The 17,460-nt window shown below is 33.8% G+C and overlaps 1 protein-coding gene across 1 annotated transcript; it reads right to left on the minus strand.

Moving 5' to 3' along the window:
* Nucleotides 1-211: 211 nt before the first annotated feature.
* On the minus strand, nucleotides 212-14,208 carry LOC113230311. Its single transcript, XM_026464187.1, has 2 exons — nucleotides 14,041-14,208; nucleotides 212-653 (listed from the first exon to the last, which is right to left on the minus strand). Exons 1-2 carry the CDS (start codon nucleotides 14,087-14,089, stop codon nucleotides 349-351), a joined length of 354 nt encoding a protein of 117 aa, XP_026319972.1. The 5' UTR covers nucleotides 14,090-14,208; the 3' UTR covers nucleotides 212-348.
* Between the last annotated feature and the right edge of the window lie 3,252 nt (nucleotides 14,209-17,460).

Below are 17,460 nucleotides of genomic sequence, written 5' to 3' on the forward strand. Positions count from 1 at the left end.
TTGTTAAAGTAATTAAATGTTGACTAACTAGATACTGTAGGAATTAATTAGGAGAATTATATTAAATACATGTAAGTAACATTAAAATATGTATTTTACAAATATTTCTTTAATTTGTATGACCTATTTAAGAAGGCAAAAATGGTACAAAAATAAATAAATTTACACTCGCAAAATAGGCAAGAGTTACATAAGTTACATAATAGAATAAGGAAGTTTCGTTTACATAGTGCCTTCCACCATGAAACTAAGAATCGTAATAACTTATCACTGTGAATTTGGTGTCTAAAGTAACCAATTATTTTTGCATACAAAATGTAGAAAATCTAAAGTAAAGTAAGATTATATCTAACTGCGTTCGATAGGCTTTACAATCTCAGTTGCTTTTTTAGTTTTCTTTTCAAAAAAATTCTTTTCGTATGGACGTCTGTCGACGATGGACTCCTCGGGTGTCTCCGGCTCTTCTCGTGGTTGATCGGCTTGTTCCGGGATTTCTGCATCGAGGTTCTTGCCAGCGCTTCTTCCAGCAGGTAGAGCGTGGAAGGCCTCAGCTAGATCAGGGTTAATCTCTTCTAGAGGAGTGTCTCCTGGTCTGATGTACACGGGGATATAGCCGTCTCTTGGAGGCAGGAATTGCCATTTAGGTCTGGCTTCTGTAAAGAATGCATGATATTTTTATTAGTTGTTGAAGTTTGGTTTTCGTGAGTACCTGATTTTCACAGCAAATATTGGGCTGTTCTGTTTTTATTTTCTTTCTTTATTTTTTTTCACAAAATTACTTTTTTTCTAATTTACTTTCTGTTTCATAATTTTTTTTCCTCAAAATTCGAGGGGCATAATATTAGTAAATAAATTATGACTATTTGCAAACATACCAGAAAATGACAAAAAAAAAATTGACGTGTTCATTGAAGGTATCGATCTATTTGCCAAATTTGATTGAAATCGGTTAACAGAAAGTGGGTGAAATCCAATAAACCAGATTCATGTCCTAATTTGCCACCTTTAGAGGTGGAATCTTTTCTTTCAAGTTTGGGACCACTACAGAGGTACACTCTTTTCAATAGAAAAAGAATAATCGAAATTGGTTCTTTAATATCGGAGTAATTGCGTAAAATACACACACAAAAAGACCACAGGCGAATAGAAAATATCTTTTTTCTGAAGTCGGTTGAAAAACTAAGAGTAAGCGTTAACTGTTTGTGATCCGTTAACCGCCATTTTACACGTTTATTTATTAGAATCTTAATTATAGACGTGTATACGAGGTGTGTCTTGTCACGACTTATTGTTAATTTTATTATTCTATTGTGTCTTGTCTGGATTGTAGGAAGTATTTAACTATAGGTTTAGTTAGACATCTTTTGTTTTACGCAAATTGCTGACAATTAAAAAAAAATAGATTACGCAAAAAATAAAAAGTTTGTGGCATTTATTTAAATAATTATCACTGATTATGGGTTCAGTCAACTCGTGACCATGGGGCGAGTAGCCGTTCCGATCCGAAATGTCAGAAAAATTAAAAATAAGCAACTTGTAGCTATGAGTGATAATCGTAGTAGCAGTGTTGCTAACTAGACTAAAGTTGCTAATTGTCATTAAAACTGTATTTGCACTACATATGAAAAAATGTACTCATTTTATGATGCCCATTATAGAGTCTATTTTATTGCCAAGAACTTTATCATAACACGGACGAAAAACCAATACAACTGCCATTAAAAAACCTACCTATGAGTAACACGTTCACAAAGATAACTAAGAAAAAAAATAGATATTTTCATGTTAGTTTAAATTTAATTAAAAGGGCCAAAAAAGTAGTTAATTGTAAATAAAAAGTAGCCTTTGATGTCAAAATGTCCCTTATCCTAGCGACTTTGTCGTTAAGTTGGCAACGCTGCGTAGTAGTGAAATGTTTCGTCGCTTGGGACAGGCTAAAGCACCCGGCTTTAGACTCATTGGCGAGCTGCAACTGTAACGTGACAGGGGGTCTACTCTCATTTTCCGTTCGAAAAACAATTGCTGTCAAATAAGGAATACTCGTCCAAGTTAAAAGACAATGCCAAGTATGAAGCTTCATTCGGATCTTGCGTCTTTTAATTTGGCCGAGTATTTTAAATAAATTATTATTATTATTTCAAATAAATTTCTTGTTTCGGACGGATGTCGGACTGAGAACAAGAGTACAGGGCCAGATACAGAGAGATAGAGAGAGAGAGAGAGACAGTGAAGAGGTTCTGTACGCGTGAAACATTCTTCACTCGCTAGAATGAGTACCTGGTTATCGTTGGCTCACTGCGAAAAGCTCGCAAGACACGTACACACTATGATTTTTGCTAACATACAACGGTTACGGTTACAGCTCGCTAGTAAGTACCCGGCTTAAGGCGTCTTAAGCTATACTACCAGATCTTAGATTAGTGATAAACGTATAGTGAATAACCACGCAAGTGTATGCCTATTTTTAATAATCTATATTTTTAATTAATTTAAATGTACAGCCTCCTCCAGCCATTTAAAATGAAGTTGTATTAGAGCCTTATAACACTGGCGAATTGCGATCGACTTCAAAGCAAGGCGAGATCGAAGCCAGTCACCGCGAGTTATTTTTTTCATAATTACACGTAAATAAAGAAGTGTTTATCATTGTCCGTTAGGTAATTAATTTTAAAAACGTACATTAAAGTAATCACGAGCCTTTCTTCATGTGACATTGTCCATCTTAAGTGTGTGTTTTAAGTGATCTTGTATTTTAGGATTATTTTTGACTCGCTTTCAAAGAAGCACATAGTAGTTGCTCTCTTCCAGTCCATTAGTTGATAATGAATCCTCCCAAATTTGTCGTTGTATTTGCTTTTGTTTTCCTTTCCTGCGTCTTCGAAGTAACAAAGCGAAGAGCAGGGTTTCGCAACGGAATCAACTTTGTGCTGACACAACAAAACACGGATTACACGCCGCCGCCGCAAGATTGCTCACAAATAGCTAGTGTGATAAGGCCTTAGACAAAATTAAAGCTTGGAAAGGTTACACATGGCGACTTTTTGCAGCGATGCAACGCGAAGCAAACGCGTTGCTGTAGCGATGCAGTTGTTAATCGTCTACCTTTACACACGCACGCGATTTTTAGCAGCGATGTAAACGTGATGCAAGCGCGCGACTGCATGAATACAAACGCGCAATTGCATCGCTACACTTGTAAATCCCATATCGATGCAGTCGCGCGTTTGTATCGATGTAGTCGCGCGTTTGTATCGCTGCTAAAAGTCAACGTTTGTATTTAGATTCTGTTTTTGACGCGTATGCCGTATCTCTTCGCAAACATTTTAAACCATCTAAGGCGATGCTCTGTACTACACATTTAACTGAATTGAACTAACGGTTAAACGTCTATGGTTGAGATTATTATTATAATAATTTACAGTCATCAGTCGGAGAATGCAAGTCAATAACAAAACGTGCCCTCTGGTGTATTTAATAAAGACCCAAGCGTATTTTGATATATCGACGTAATAAAGATTTGAAGACCGAAAATAATACCCATAGAAAAAATTAAAGATGTATTAAAATTTGTTGCATGAATTATTAAAATAATAAATAAACAACAATAATTAACTACTAATAATGACTACATTAAAATATTTAATAATGAGACTGATAATGTAATGTGAATTTTAATTTTGCGTTTTGTTTTTTGAATTATAGTATATTAGACCTTTTGTTTTGAACATTTTATGCTAATATCGTCGGTGTTTTATAGAATGGGCGAGAGCGCCATTTCGAAAAACTGTTTAAGGGAGCATCTTTTAGGTTTTAACGACTGTTTTAAAATATTTACGTTCTTATCGAGTTCTTAGGTTTTCGCGATTGTTACACATAGGAAATGAAACTATTTTTCCGGATTTAAATCGCGTATATTTGTTTTTTCAAATAAACCGACGATTCGGGCCTTTACCGGTCCCATGGTCACGGTTGGCTGAGGTGGTACAGTCTTCTTTATTTAATTAATAACATAATACACACAGTACACACAATAATACACACAGTACACACAAGTGGTGATTTACTGTGTGACATAGTGCGCACCGCCGCCGGCGCTGTCAGAAGATGGTGAACACGTGGCCGCAGATTAAATTTATTTAGCGGGGGGATGAACAGGCGCACCAGTTGCGCCACTAATTCTGGGCAATTTGATTCTACCAGCAATAGTCATCAGACCATTGCATTGTCGGGATGGAATGTACCTAAGCGAATTTTTGCAACGAAGTAGTACATAGCATAATCAACTTTGTGTCACCTGTGTACGAGTCATCAAACAGGTCGCGGATATTCTGGAGAATTCTCCCACAGTTTCCAGCATAACTGCAGCTATCGTCTCGTAGTTTATACGTTACGTAATTGATATAAAGTTAATTATACTATGTACATTAGCTTCCATTAGGTTCCGCGGCATGTAAGTTAAATTACGTACAATGTAAATATAACGTATGAACGTAAATATCGACGTCTATTGCGCGAGGTAGAAAGCGTGTAGAAGTAATGGCATTTTGAATATCTTTTAGGGTAAAAGGATAATGTAATTTTGAACACCTATAATAAACTACATATATTCCAGACAATTTAGGAAGAATACGAAGATCCAGACTGTTTTCAGCACTGAGGTAAGATTTTGAAGTTGAAAGAATATTTCTTAAGATGTTTAAATTACATGCAATTTGAAAGAACCAAGAAAATAGTCCAATATATATATATTTTTTGTTATGTAAATAATCGGAAGTAAAGAATAGATAGTTTCAATACGGTAGGAACCCTACCCAAGTGCAAAACATAAATCTTCGAATTTTAATACTCTACATGAAACTTAGTCTGTTTGTTCATTTAAAATCATATATGTAACTTAAAAATGCAATATGGTTCTTCTTATCGTTTCGATGGCATAAACCATAGGTTCCCAAAGGGGTCCCTACCCCTCTGCCCCCCAGTTGGCGTTGAAGTGTTATAGGAGTAGGGGCCTCGGCAGCAATTGGGGGGCGTTAAAAAAAAACTTGAATTATCTATATAAACTACACTACATATAATGTATATAATATTTTTGCCTTGTTATTTTTTGTGTTAAGTTAAATTATTTTATGTGGTCGTAGGTGTTGAAATTTTTTTCTTGCGTAAGTGCATAAACTGTTATGTTTATCTGATACATGTAACCTGATGATGGTAAGCATATGTAAGTGTAATATGTGTAGTACGAAATAACCGGATCCAAGTGCTTACCATCTCGAACTCTCGAAGTTAACGGTCGCGCGCACTGAAGGATCCTTCATAACGATGTCAAATCTACATGCCGCATCTACAGTGGGAGGTATCTACCTTTATGTATAATTTTTACTCAGAATAGCGTTATTACAATAACGGTCCTTTAGTTTAGACTACTTTCGAGATTGTAACAATGAATGCCTTTAAAATTTGAAAATGTAGTTATAATTTTTTTTTTACTTTCTGGCTATGGTTTCTGGCTTGTCTCGGAGAATTAGTTAGTCATGGGAATTTCACGTTTTATTGATTTTAAAAAAAATATGTTTAACTACTTAACACCGCTCTTAAGTCTATTTATGCTTTTGGGACAATACGAAACAACACGATATACCAACAACATGAATGATATTGAAATATTCAGGGTTATTTTTAAAAAACTAAGAACCTTGCAGGACTGTGTTACTGTAGATTTTCGAAACGAACGGAGCGACAGTTCCCGAACGAAGAGAGACTCTCAGGAGTGCTATTAGAAAAAGGTATAGGAATTGTTAATCTTTAACGATATCTTCGAAATAAAGAACATTGATTAAATTCGTATTGTTCTAACGAAACCCGACACATTCGACAGTTATACTAACATCATAAACAACAATTTTTGTTCCATGACTTAATGATTCATCAGATTTTAAATAAAAAAAAAATCATGAATTTTAAGTCAAAAAATCATAGTAATACCTAGTATTATAAAGTTAGTCTTAATTAGTTAACACACATTGTGTTATCTCTTTTAATCATATGGTATACTAGTATATATACATATATTTGTGTGCTACAAAATACCTACCTATAAACCCGCACACTAGCAACCTATGGCCGAAAGGTCGACGCGGGCGCAAGTCAGCCCACACGCTGTCGTAGCATGCATCATTCATGCCTCATTTACCAATAGATAATGAAGAGCGAACTGACCACTTGCTTGCTTCCCTTGTTAGTAAGGTCGTTCAACTAGCATCATTACTTGCTGACTGCAATTGCGTTTTCATTGTACTACTATTCGTACACGTTTGTATTTGCATTGAAGAAATGTCTATGAGAAACGGGCTCTTTGTGTATAATATACCTATAGAAATAAATAACTATAGAAAATGTTATTTGAAGTCTCCAGCGTCTATTCAGCTCCCTTGGTAGCATATAAGGGACATATGTAACCAAACGGGCTCCAAAAATAATCATAAAGTTCATTAGAAGTTTATTAGTACAGTCCAGTTAGACTTACCTACTGTAGCAGAACGGGGAAGTTGTATTTGAGAAAGGAGAAATAGTGACCATTAAGGACATCCACCAAGGTTAAAGAAATTGTAAGGAGTTAAGAAAGTGCGTAATGAAAAGAGCCCCGAGCAAGTACGGTTTGAATCTATCAAGTTTTTTTTATATCAATCTATGGGGCTGTTGCAGTGCCACTCAGAGTTTTAAATCGCGAAGATCAGCAGTGGCAGTGCCTGAGATCACTGCGCCCGTTATCCTAAGACATAATGTGACAAGTCCCACGTTCATGTGATTTCACCAGCACACTTACAATTCAAAACTGGAACGCAGTAATGCTCATATTATTGCTTGACGGCAGAAATGGGTAGGTAAAGGGGTAGCACTTCCCTGGACGAACTCTTTCACAATGAGTTCCATTGCTGCTAAAGCTTCGGCCCATATTACCAAAATAGTTGATAGTACCACGTAATGGTACGCTTTAACTTAATTCTGCTCGGTGAACTTTAATACGCTTATAGTTCATATTGCCAATTAAGCAAAGACATCGTCTAACTGGAACTGATTTTTGTTTCGTTAAAATTCTACAACGTCATATTATCTATTTTATAGTATACGAGTGTGAATGCACTGTTTTTACGATATGTAGTTTGCATTTAATTATTGAGTGAATTTATTGCACCTGTACTAAATTTACAACATAAAGCCAGCTTTCTAAAATTTAAAAGTACTCACAATATGGTACCCATATCCAAGACAGTATATTTTATTATGGCAATGTATAAACGTCTTTCTGTTACTATGCCTTATTATTATTGTTTATTATTTAGTACAGTCAAGAGCACTAATATGCAACTTATTAAACATTTTGTCATCGTATTAAAATATTAAATGGTTTCATGAACTATAATACATGTATAGAGCACAGTACAGGTGAACTGTACAGTTCAGAATTACCTAAAGAATACAATATCTTTGCATCGTAAGAATTGTGTCGATGTTTCCGATCCCACCGAATGTCACAGTTACGTCGTGGTACAGTGCTAATTAAATTTCTTTCTCCCAACTGGATTAGAGTGCAATGACCGTATTGTTTCGTCACATTTAACGAAAACGCTTTTAACTTGTTATTATTAGGGTACTTATTTGTTTAATACTTCTTGGTTAGTATAAAATGCAAATATTCTTCTTTGGGCGCCAAAAACCATTTTTAATTTAGAATTGAAATATAAAAGTAAAACTTAAAGAGACTATGAAATATATACAAAAGAGATTTGTAGCGACTGCTGCGATTCGTCACATTGGGTTCATTGTTAATTGTAAGCACCTAACATTAAATTATTTTTAAGTAAAATCCATTCTACTGGTTATTCCTGTATTCAGAAAGAGCGGCCTTTCCAGCACAAGTATATAATGTATAAGTATATATCTGCCTCCGTAACCGAACGGTTACCATGCTGCTTTGCCACGCAGAGATCCTGGCTTCTTATTTCCCTCTTGAGTGTGGGGTGTAGTTTCTGATTGTCATGTGTGTGTCCACGGCACTCGCGATACATGGTTTCCCTAGGACTATGAGTGTGTGTTTTATTTTAATTTTATATTTAATTATCAGGAGTCTCAAACCCTGACTTGTAAACTATGCCTAAGTGAAAGAAAGTAAATACTTATATAAGTTTTAGTAATAAATTGATTTGTTGTATGTATGTACCTACTCTATGACTTGCTCTTCATCATAATCTCCTTAAATTTCAGATCTTATCATCATGTTATATGATAATAATAATAATAACGCACACACTCAACATAGCCCCGCACTAGGGAAACCCTGTGTCGCGGGTGCCATGGACAGACACATAGACAACCACAAATTACACCCAAACTCACGGGAGAAATAAATGTAGGCCATACACATATTTCTCCCGGCCCGGGAATCGAACCCAGGACCTCTGCATGGCTGTCCGGCATGGTAACCGTTCGGCCACGGAGGCAGTTAAATAATTTTCAATATGTATCGTTATATGACTATATTTCAATGCTAAAGTGCACATTACCTTTGCCATTTCACTGTTATGTGCGTTTCATTGCATATTGCAGAGATGTGAATGGCTACACATCGAAGTAACGGGCTCGCCCGCAATGAGTTTTTGCCTGTCAAAATCCTAACTGTATATATACCTCAATCATCTCGCCGCTACATCCGTCCACCTACATCGATCGTACACCAAATCAAACTTGGTCATGTGAACATGTTGATATTTTAATCTTGTTTGCTCTACATTGAAAAGATCTATTTATATATAAAGAACGCGAAGACAGTATGTAGTTCTTTCGGGAATAGAACTTCACACAAAATAGTACAGTGCAGAAGCACTACAGTACATTATCTTATGAATTTAAACGTTTGATTTAAAAGAAAAAAATTGTCATTTTTTCATTCTTTTGTTTTAATTTTCTACTACAGGTTTGTCGAATAGTCGATTTGTCGACTTGTAAATTTCGTAAACTTTAGTTGAAAAAGTTTTTTATTTATTAAAGAGTGATTTAGTCAATGTTAAATTGTCACAATTTTTAAATTATAAAATTGAAAAAATAAATTAATTTAAAAAATGCAAGTTGCTTAATTTCGACTTCTTTCAATAAACACTTAATGAGTGTACCTACTAAATTGATTTAAATTTGATTGCTACTTTAAGTCTATTTGTTATTCATTTAAATAAAAACACTACCATTTTATATTTGCAAAATGTGGTTTTACTTGAGAATATATACAACCACAAATGGCTTTGGTTGATTCCGCATACCAGTGAAAGTGTTGTATCAATTACTTTGGAAAAAATATATAGTAAAATTGAGGATGTATACCGATTACTATACGGTGTAAAAACACGATTTCTAAAAATTTTCGCGATAGAAAAAAAATAGAAACTTACTTCAAAATTTTACAAGAAAACCGCTGATTCAGTAGGTACTTTAGATATGCCAATGTTTTTTTATTAATCAACTGAACTAAATAGAACATTATAGTATACGATATACATTTAAATTCAAATTCAAATAGCTTTAATTTCGTTTGAAAAAAAAAATTTGAATAAAGCCAGTACCTGCCGCTCGACCCAAGCAAAATGAACCGTATTAGTACGGAAAAAATTTGAATTCGGTTGAGGTAGTATAGAATCAATTTAACTATGTTTAATGGGAGTGCACAAGTACCTAAGCTTTTGGTGTATGTATTCCAATTACACGGAGAAAGTACAATTACGTCGATTTAGAAATAACTATCATCAACGCAAATTACGAACATGAGTAATACAACCTTAGTACGTTAACTAACATTTGACGAAAACGTTTACGTTTACGTATATAAAAAAAATAAGAAAGAAAGAAAGAAAATACATTTATTTGTATACCACAAATGACACCACATAAAAAGAAACAAAACAGAAGAAAATCAAAATGTAATCAAAACGTATAACGTAAATAAATAATTAAAAATTATTACGAAACAAAAACACAATACCAAAAAAAAAAAATTTAATTAAAACACAAATTAATGCACATAGAAAAGGACACAACGTATAGAGATACTTTTTCTGTGGTACAAACAAAAGTCAAAACAAACAAAAAGTAACAAAAGGGTCACAGGGTCACTAATTCAGTATTTGCTGGAAAAGCAACACTACTTTTCAGCTATAAATATGTAGTAAAAATAGCTAAGTAACTCTTAGTACTGTAGTAATGACCTAATTAGTTATATTAATACTTGAACAAGTAGGTAGTCGTGTGGCGTAATTATTTTACTTAGTTGTGTTTTGTTTTTTGTGACCTCTGCGAAGCATTTGTCGATAACGCGCATTATATGTATATTCAATAATTACGAGGCAATAATCCACTTTTAAACTATAGGTTTATATGTATGATTAAGTTTGAGTAATTTTCCACAATAAACTTACAATGGACTTACTTGTACACAATCATTACGTGGTTTTATAAATATGTTCATTAAAAAGAAAACGCATTTAAATTTCTTATTGCCTTTAAGTTTTAAATATTTTGAAAGAAATAAAGTAGCTATTCTCATAAGTTACCAATGTAGTTTTCACGTATTGGCCAATAAATGCCAATGTTTATTTTTTTCATTTTTTGGCTTATCGCGGTCAGTGGTTAAAAAACAGGGAAATTTTTTGTATGTTGAGATTTAGGATGCGGATTTAGGAAAAAAATGGATCGGGAGAGAAATTTGGCTATACAAATGTACACAGAAAACAAAACGAAAACAGTAATTATATATTAATAATAGTGGAACTGTCAAAATTTGTATATTATTATCTACAAATAAATGGCATTATAAAAAGTGGGTCATTAAATGGTAACAACACCGAAATGGACGTAAGAAGAGGTATTACATGCCTAGATATGGTTTTGGAAAAGTGAGTCCAAATCTCTTACTTGACCACATTCACATAAATCACTTAAGATTGAATATGACCAACTTTGACTTCGGCTAAGTAAAAATGGCGAGCTAAGCAATTTTTTCCTATTTACAAAACGAACTTCGCCTAAGTTTAAGCAAGAAATTAAGAAGTAAACTTTACTCAAAGTTTAATTTAATTGCTTAGGTGACAAAGGTTAAGATTATTAGTGGCAGTAGAGCTCCTTGTGAAAGAGTTTCAGGCAAGTACAGCCACCTTACCTATTTCTGCTGCCAAGCAATAATATGAGCATTACTGCGATCCGGTTTGGAAGGGTAAAGGTGCTGGTGAAAGTACAGGCACTGGGACTTGCCAACTTATGTCTCAAGGTGACGGGCGCAGTGGCAGTGCACCTAAGATCTTTGTGATTTAAAAATCTGAGTGGCATTGAAACTGTTATGAATAGGCGCGTCGCTTACCACCGCTTACCACCACTTACGGCTTGTACATCCCATCACTTGGTATTATAAAAAAAAACCTAGTTCTGATCTTTAGGTTGTAAATGTATGATAATTTTTTTATATCTATTTTTATTGAAGCTCAGTCGTAGTCAAAGGTCGTTTTAAAAATCTTTCTAGTAGTGTGAATGTAGAATAGTAAAACTGTAAGTTGTAGTGTAGTACGCAGCGAAGGGTTTCAAAACTTTAAAAGGTATATTAGTCGTAAAACAGTTCCAAGTAGAGTTGGCAAATCTTTGCCCTTGACTGTACTCACACTGTATTTAGACTGTTCTATGGTAGACAGTCGGAGATTGAAATAAATTATTAAATACTTTTTTAAAGTAAGGCGCAGCACGTGGTTAAATTAGGTCCTCACTTGCGAAAAATTGTGCTTAAGAATGGTATGTATGTAATTATGTCTGTATGGTAAAACCATACGGATACACTGTATGGATATACAAATATAGTCTTCACTCCATATATATCTAGATATGGAGAAAGATCTTACTTAGAAGTGGGTCACTTAATCGGGTCAGACGAGGTTTCTTATCTCTATAAGTTTAAACAAGTAAAAGAACCTGCCTTGAGTTTTATAGTTTTCAGATCTACTAACAAACGTGTTTTTGTAAGCTTACAAAAATTAAAAAAAATTGTTTCGATTTTTACAGGTTTATTATATCTATAAATAAACTTTTAACTTAACTTGTGGTTTAATGTCAAGATACAAGTATGTAAAATGTAAAGACAGAAAAGATCAGTATTTACTGCATAATAATATCTTTGCTACGTGGCAGTCACTGTGTCTAGTTGGGCTATTTTTACCCGATTTAAAAAAGAAGTTTCTTATTCGACTGCTTCTTTTTTTGGGTGTATGTTACTCGATTATTTCGATATCTCTGAACCGATTTCGATGATTCTTTTTCTGTTGGAAAGGAGGTGCCATTAGTACCCCAGTAGTGGTCGCATTGAAATTTGAAGAAATAATTTCATTTCTAAAGGTGCTAAATTGGGGGATGAAACCGATTTATTGGATTTGACCCATTTTTCATTAACAGATTTCAATAACACTTGGCAAATATAGTAGATATGGTTCGACAAACTTTTGAGGTCATTTAAAAAAAAAGTTATAATTATGTTGCATTGTATTAGGTATATTTTACGGGATCGTGGGGGAGTTATGATGAAATTATATTTCTAAAGGTGCTATAGACATTACTGCTTCTTTTTAGTTAGCGTGAAAGTATTTGTTAGAGGTTATACGCCATTCTTATTTTTAAATCAGTTTTTCTAATATTAGTAACTGTAAGTCGTTGTCCTATTTAGTGGTCTGCAACCGAACCGGAACGGTACATCGTGATTGTTTTTGCATTATTATAAAATTCCAGTATAAACCTTCTATATGGGCATTTATAGCCATGAACATTATACATTGCGTACTGACTTTAAGCTAGCTGGGCTTTAAAACTGAAATATTCAGCATTGGACACTGATTTAAGTTTTCTAAAAGATTAAGTTCGATTATACCTGAACGTTGTTAAGGCCAATTAAATTTTTGTTCAAGATGCGCGAAGTTCTAAGCGGTTTATGTTCAAACCTTTCCCAGAATAAGAATGATATCATGGAGCTTTCAAATTACCTCAGAGAAGAGCAAAAAATAGCTTTGTGGTTTTGATTAAACCTAGAGCCGTAGTTGAGGTTGGGATTAATTTACAATTTTATAAATGTAATGCGGGTCTCTAGCGGATGCTTTGGAAAAGATTCTTAATTGAAGAAAGGTTTTACTTGCCGCGTATGAAAATCTCATATACATAGTTTGACAACGTAATAATTAGTAAATAAATAACCCTTGTAGTAAGTTATATATTTGATTAATTCATTTTATTTAAGTATGTTTATTAAAATGTAAACACGAATATTTGCTTTGAAACCAACCTTAGTATTATCATCTTAATTAACGTCAATCAAAAATATATGCTTTTCAATCACATATATTTTTTGTAAGTATTTACACAATAAACGCTGATTGAATATTTAGGTTTAGTCATTTAAAAAAATAACGATCCGGGGGCATGATCGCGGAACAGGTATCTCACGATACCGTGACTCAATCCGTGAATAACTATAATATATACATCAATTATTGTGTCCACAAGTTTTTGTTTTAGCTCTTAGCTTGTACGGCTTTTTGCTTTAAAGGAAGTACATTGTGTACCATTAAGGTATGTATTGATCACGATTCGTGAAAACAAAAATAGGATTAGGAGATTAGTAGAGCTTTAAGTTCGATTTTGGTTATGTAAGTGGATTATTAGTGGTTTTATGGAGTCTGAATTATACCTACACATTAGTAGAATGGTTAAACCAAAGTAGTAAAGTAATTACTATGTTAATTTAGAAAAAAATAAGTAGATGGTTACCAACTCATATCAAATGTAGGTACTAATACAATATATTTAAATAAATTCTTAATAAGTAAGATATAAGCTAATTTACGAAACTTTTTTTAGTATTGCTGAATAAAGCAATGTAGAGAAAGTTTAACCTTATTAGTGCCAAGTAGTCTGAAATAAATTGTCAATTTTTAAAATTAATTATTGAAAAGTAAATTAAAGCGTTCTTACCAGTTACTACACAGAACACCACACACAATAATACCAAGGATTTGTACATTGTGACGATTAATTAAAAAAGTTATTAATGAGAAAGAAAATAGATCAATAAATTCGCGATTGAGTATCGGCGCTTGCGCGGGCTTCGGCTGCGGGCGTGCGAGTGATGCGGCGCGCGAGCATCGAACCGGATTAAAAGCGTTCAAAACCGCCCGTGGATCGTGCATCCCGTCCATCAGTGGCTTTCCTGTTTCTAGCACATTATCTGGGGTTGGGGACATCAACCTTAAAAAGGCCTTATAGCAAATGGATGTTATAGCAAAAAGGTTTTATAGCAAATGGACCGAATAAATTAAATTCAGGATCGACATTAATTAACAATTAAGTCTTTGGAATAATTCAACAACAATCTTCGCGTTAATATATCTCACAAGGCATCATACTCTAAAAGTGTCATGATACTAAACGTCTTTAGTCAGGAACATTATTTTGTATCATACACTTTTATGTTCAAAAAATTACCTTTATATGAAAAATTACGTATTTATGGAAACCTAGTTAAACCATATTTTACAATCGGATAAAAACTCCATAAACTTCTTAACACGCCCTATGCCCATTACCTGAACGAGAGCACACACATTAAACATGCAAAAGCACGCACTGAAAGCTGTGCGAAAGTAGCGTAGAACTTTCTACGTCTGTAATAAAATATTGGCCGTCTATTGACTGGACGAAGTGGTCATGAAATGTTTAATGTAATAGAAAGCTTGCTTATATCAGATGCCTAAGTAAGTTCTAGTATGGACTTTTTCTCAAACATGCTCGGAAATGTTCGCTTTTCTTTTGAACATAGAAATCGCAAAGAGACAATTTTTTGCGATACTACCAAAATTAAAGAAATTCCCTAAAAAAAAATCGCTACATCAAATTTCTAATTATCTGACCATATAATAAATATACAATACCTTAAGATGCCTACAGATTTGCTCGATTTTTCGACGATCGATACGTGTCTATCTACAAAAAATACGAAAAAATCGATATCGTTCATCTGTTTCTTACACATTTCGATTCGATTCTGTCTGATTATACATGTTGACCGACAAAATAATAAGAATAAACTAGTAATTTTGTAATTATTAAATAATTATATTGAGTAATTTTGACAAAAAAAAAAACGCGCAAATCTGTGTATATGTGATACAACCAAGTAGGTAAGAAGTTACTTATATAATAACCTCTATATGTCTCGGTTGACTCAGTAATTGCGTGAGTGGTATTTATAACTCATACTCGTCCAGCAGTAGGTAGTTTATTCTCTGGACCAAGACAAAAATGTACTGTCAGCGCAGACTTCAAATGCTCCCAATATCGATTTATGTAAACATGAAGAGATTTCAAAGTTCCCATAATAATATACTTTTTTGAAAGAATTATACGTTTTGGAAATGAAGTTTTTTTTCGGATCTCACTCGCGTATATTTGTTTTTTCAAACAAACCAACGTTTTGAGTCCTTATAGATACCATAGTCACGGCTGAATGAGGTATATGAAAAAACAAATATACTTAGGCGATTTTCATCCGAAAAAAAGCTTTATTTCCAATATGTAACAATCTTAAAAACCTAAGAAATCTAATTAAAGGAACTTTTATTCGAACTATATTATATTTTATTCCAATTATACTCGAATTATACGTAATACTGTAACCGTGCAGAATAAACTAAACGCAGCTCTATTAATAGATGAATATCATGACTTCACAAAGATTACCCCGTACCCTTGTCACACTACATACATTAAGAAAAATAATTCATCAAAAGAAATTGCCTAAATTCAATAACTATTAAGGAAAATAAAATGGGAATATTTATTACCTGCATTAATGAACAAAATGAGTGAGGAATTTATTTGTACTTATCAACAATAAAACAACTAACACTATAAATCATACATTAAGAAACATATTTTGAAAACTGAAGATATAAATATCGAGTTCTTAGGTTTTCGCGATTGTTACACATAGGAAATGAAACTATTTTTCCGGATTTAAATCGCGTATATTTGTTTTTTCAAACAAACCGACGTTTCGGGCCCTTTACAGGTCCCATGGTCACGGTTGACTGAGGTGGTACAGTCTTCAACCAGTTATGTCTAATATTAATGCAAACCACCCTATTTTTTCACTATAGTTACAATAGTTATTAATTAAATACCTTATTTTTAATTTTACAAAGAAAACATTCCAATTTACGCTACATTAAGTTTTACAAATTATTTTATTGAATGAATTTTTATTAGGTTTAATTTATTATTAATTATTAATAGAAATTAGAATAAACTAAAACATATTAATTAGTACTGCAGTCTTATGTCTGTTTGGGATTTTTCATTAGAGGAAATACTGGATCCCAAACTGGTGGTACGGAGAAACCATCTTCCCTGTTGAAATTAGGATGTTTTTTAATTTCAATGGCCTCTCGCAGCATCCTGGGTAGATAACGGACTTCTTTTGCAAGGACCTGGGGTTTGTCAAACTTCATTGAATGTGTAGGTTTATCCATGACATGCTCGCAGACTGCAGACTTGTTTACGCGACGGTGTTTGACATCAGCTATATGTTCTTTGACGCGGGTACAAATACTTCGCTTTGTTTGTCCAATATAAGAGAGACCGCACTCACAGTCAAGCTTGTAAACTCCTGCATCCTGTAAGGGGATGTTACATTGACCTGTAAAGGGCCCGAAACGTCGGTTTGTTTGAAAAAACAAATATACGCGATTTAAATCCGGAAAAATAGTTTCATTTCCTATGAAGATATAAACTTTATTTTGAAAAATTGTTATTATATGCATATGTACGTGAGCATGTTTTTGTACCTGTCTAGATGTAATTAAGTTAGTTTTTAAGATTTTTGCTCTATTATTTATATTTTTACTTAAATAGATTGAACTCTTGAAGGCCTTTTGTGAGCGAAGCATGTAATTAGTAAATTTATAAGTATTTTTTTCTGTATTTTGGTCAATAAACTAAGAGACCCCCCATACTAGCGTCTATGCGCCTGATGGTAAGCTACACGCCTGTCCATAACAGTTGCATTGCCACTCAGAGCTTTCAATCGCAAAGATCTGAGGGGCACTGCCACTGCGCTCGTCACCCTAAGACATAAGTTGGCAAGTCCCATATGCCTGTAATTTCACCAGCATCCTCACCCTTCAAAACCGGAACACAGTAATGCTGACATTATGACATTGTTGTTTGGCGGCAGAAATAGCTAAGGTGGTTTGTCTTCCCTGGACGAACTCTTTCACAAGGAACTCTACTGCTAATTGCACCCATACCTGAGTGTCATCGTGTCTGCCTAGTTGATGGTAGCGATTTATACGGGTGAATCTAATATTCAATCAGTCAATTTTATTTGTCATAATA

The sequence above is a fragment of the Hyposmocoma kahamanoa genome, unplaced genomic scaffold (assembly GCF_003589595.1).
Source record: "Hyposmocoma kahamanoa isolate Upper Pololo Valley unplaced genomic scaffold, ASM358959v1 63, whole genome shotgun sequence".
Classification (NCBI taxonomy): Eukaryota; Metazoa; Arthropoda; class Insecta; order Lepidoptera; family Cosmopterigidae; genus Hyposmocoma; species Hyposmocoma kahamanoa.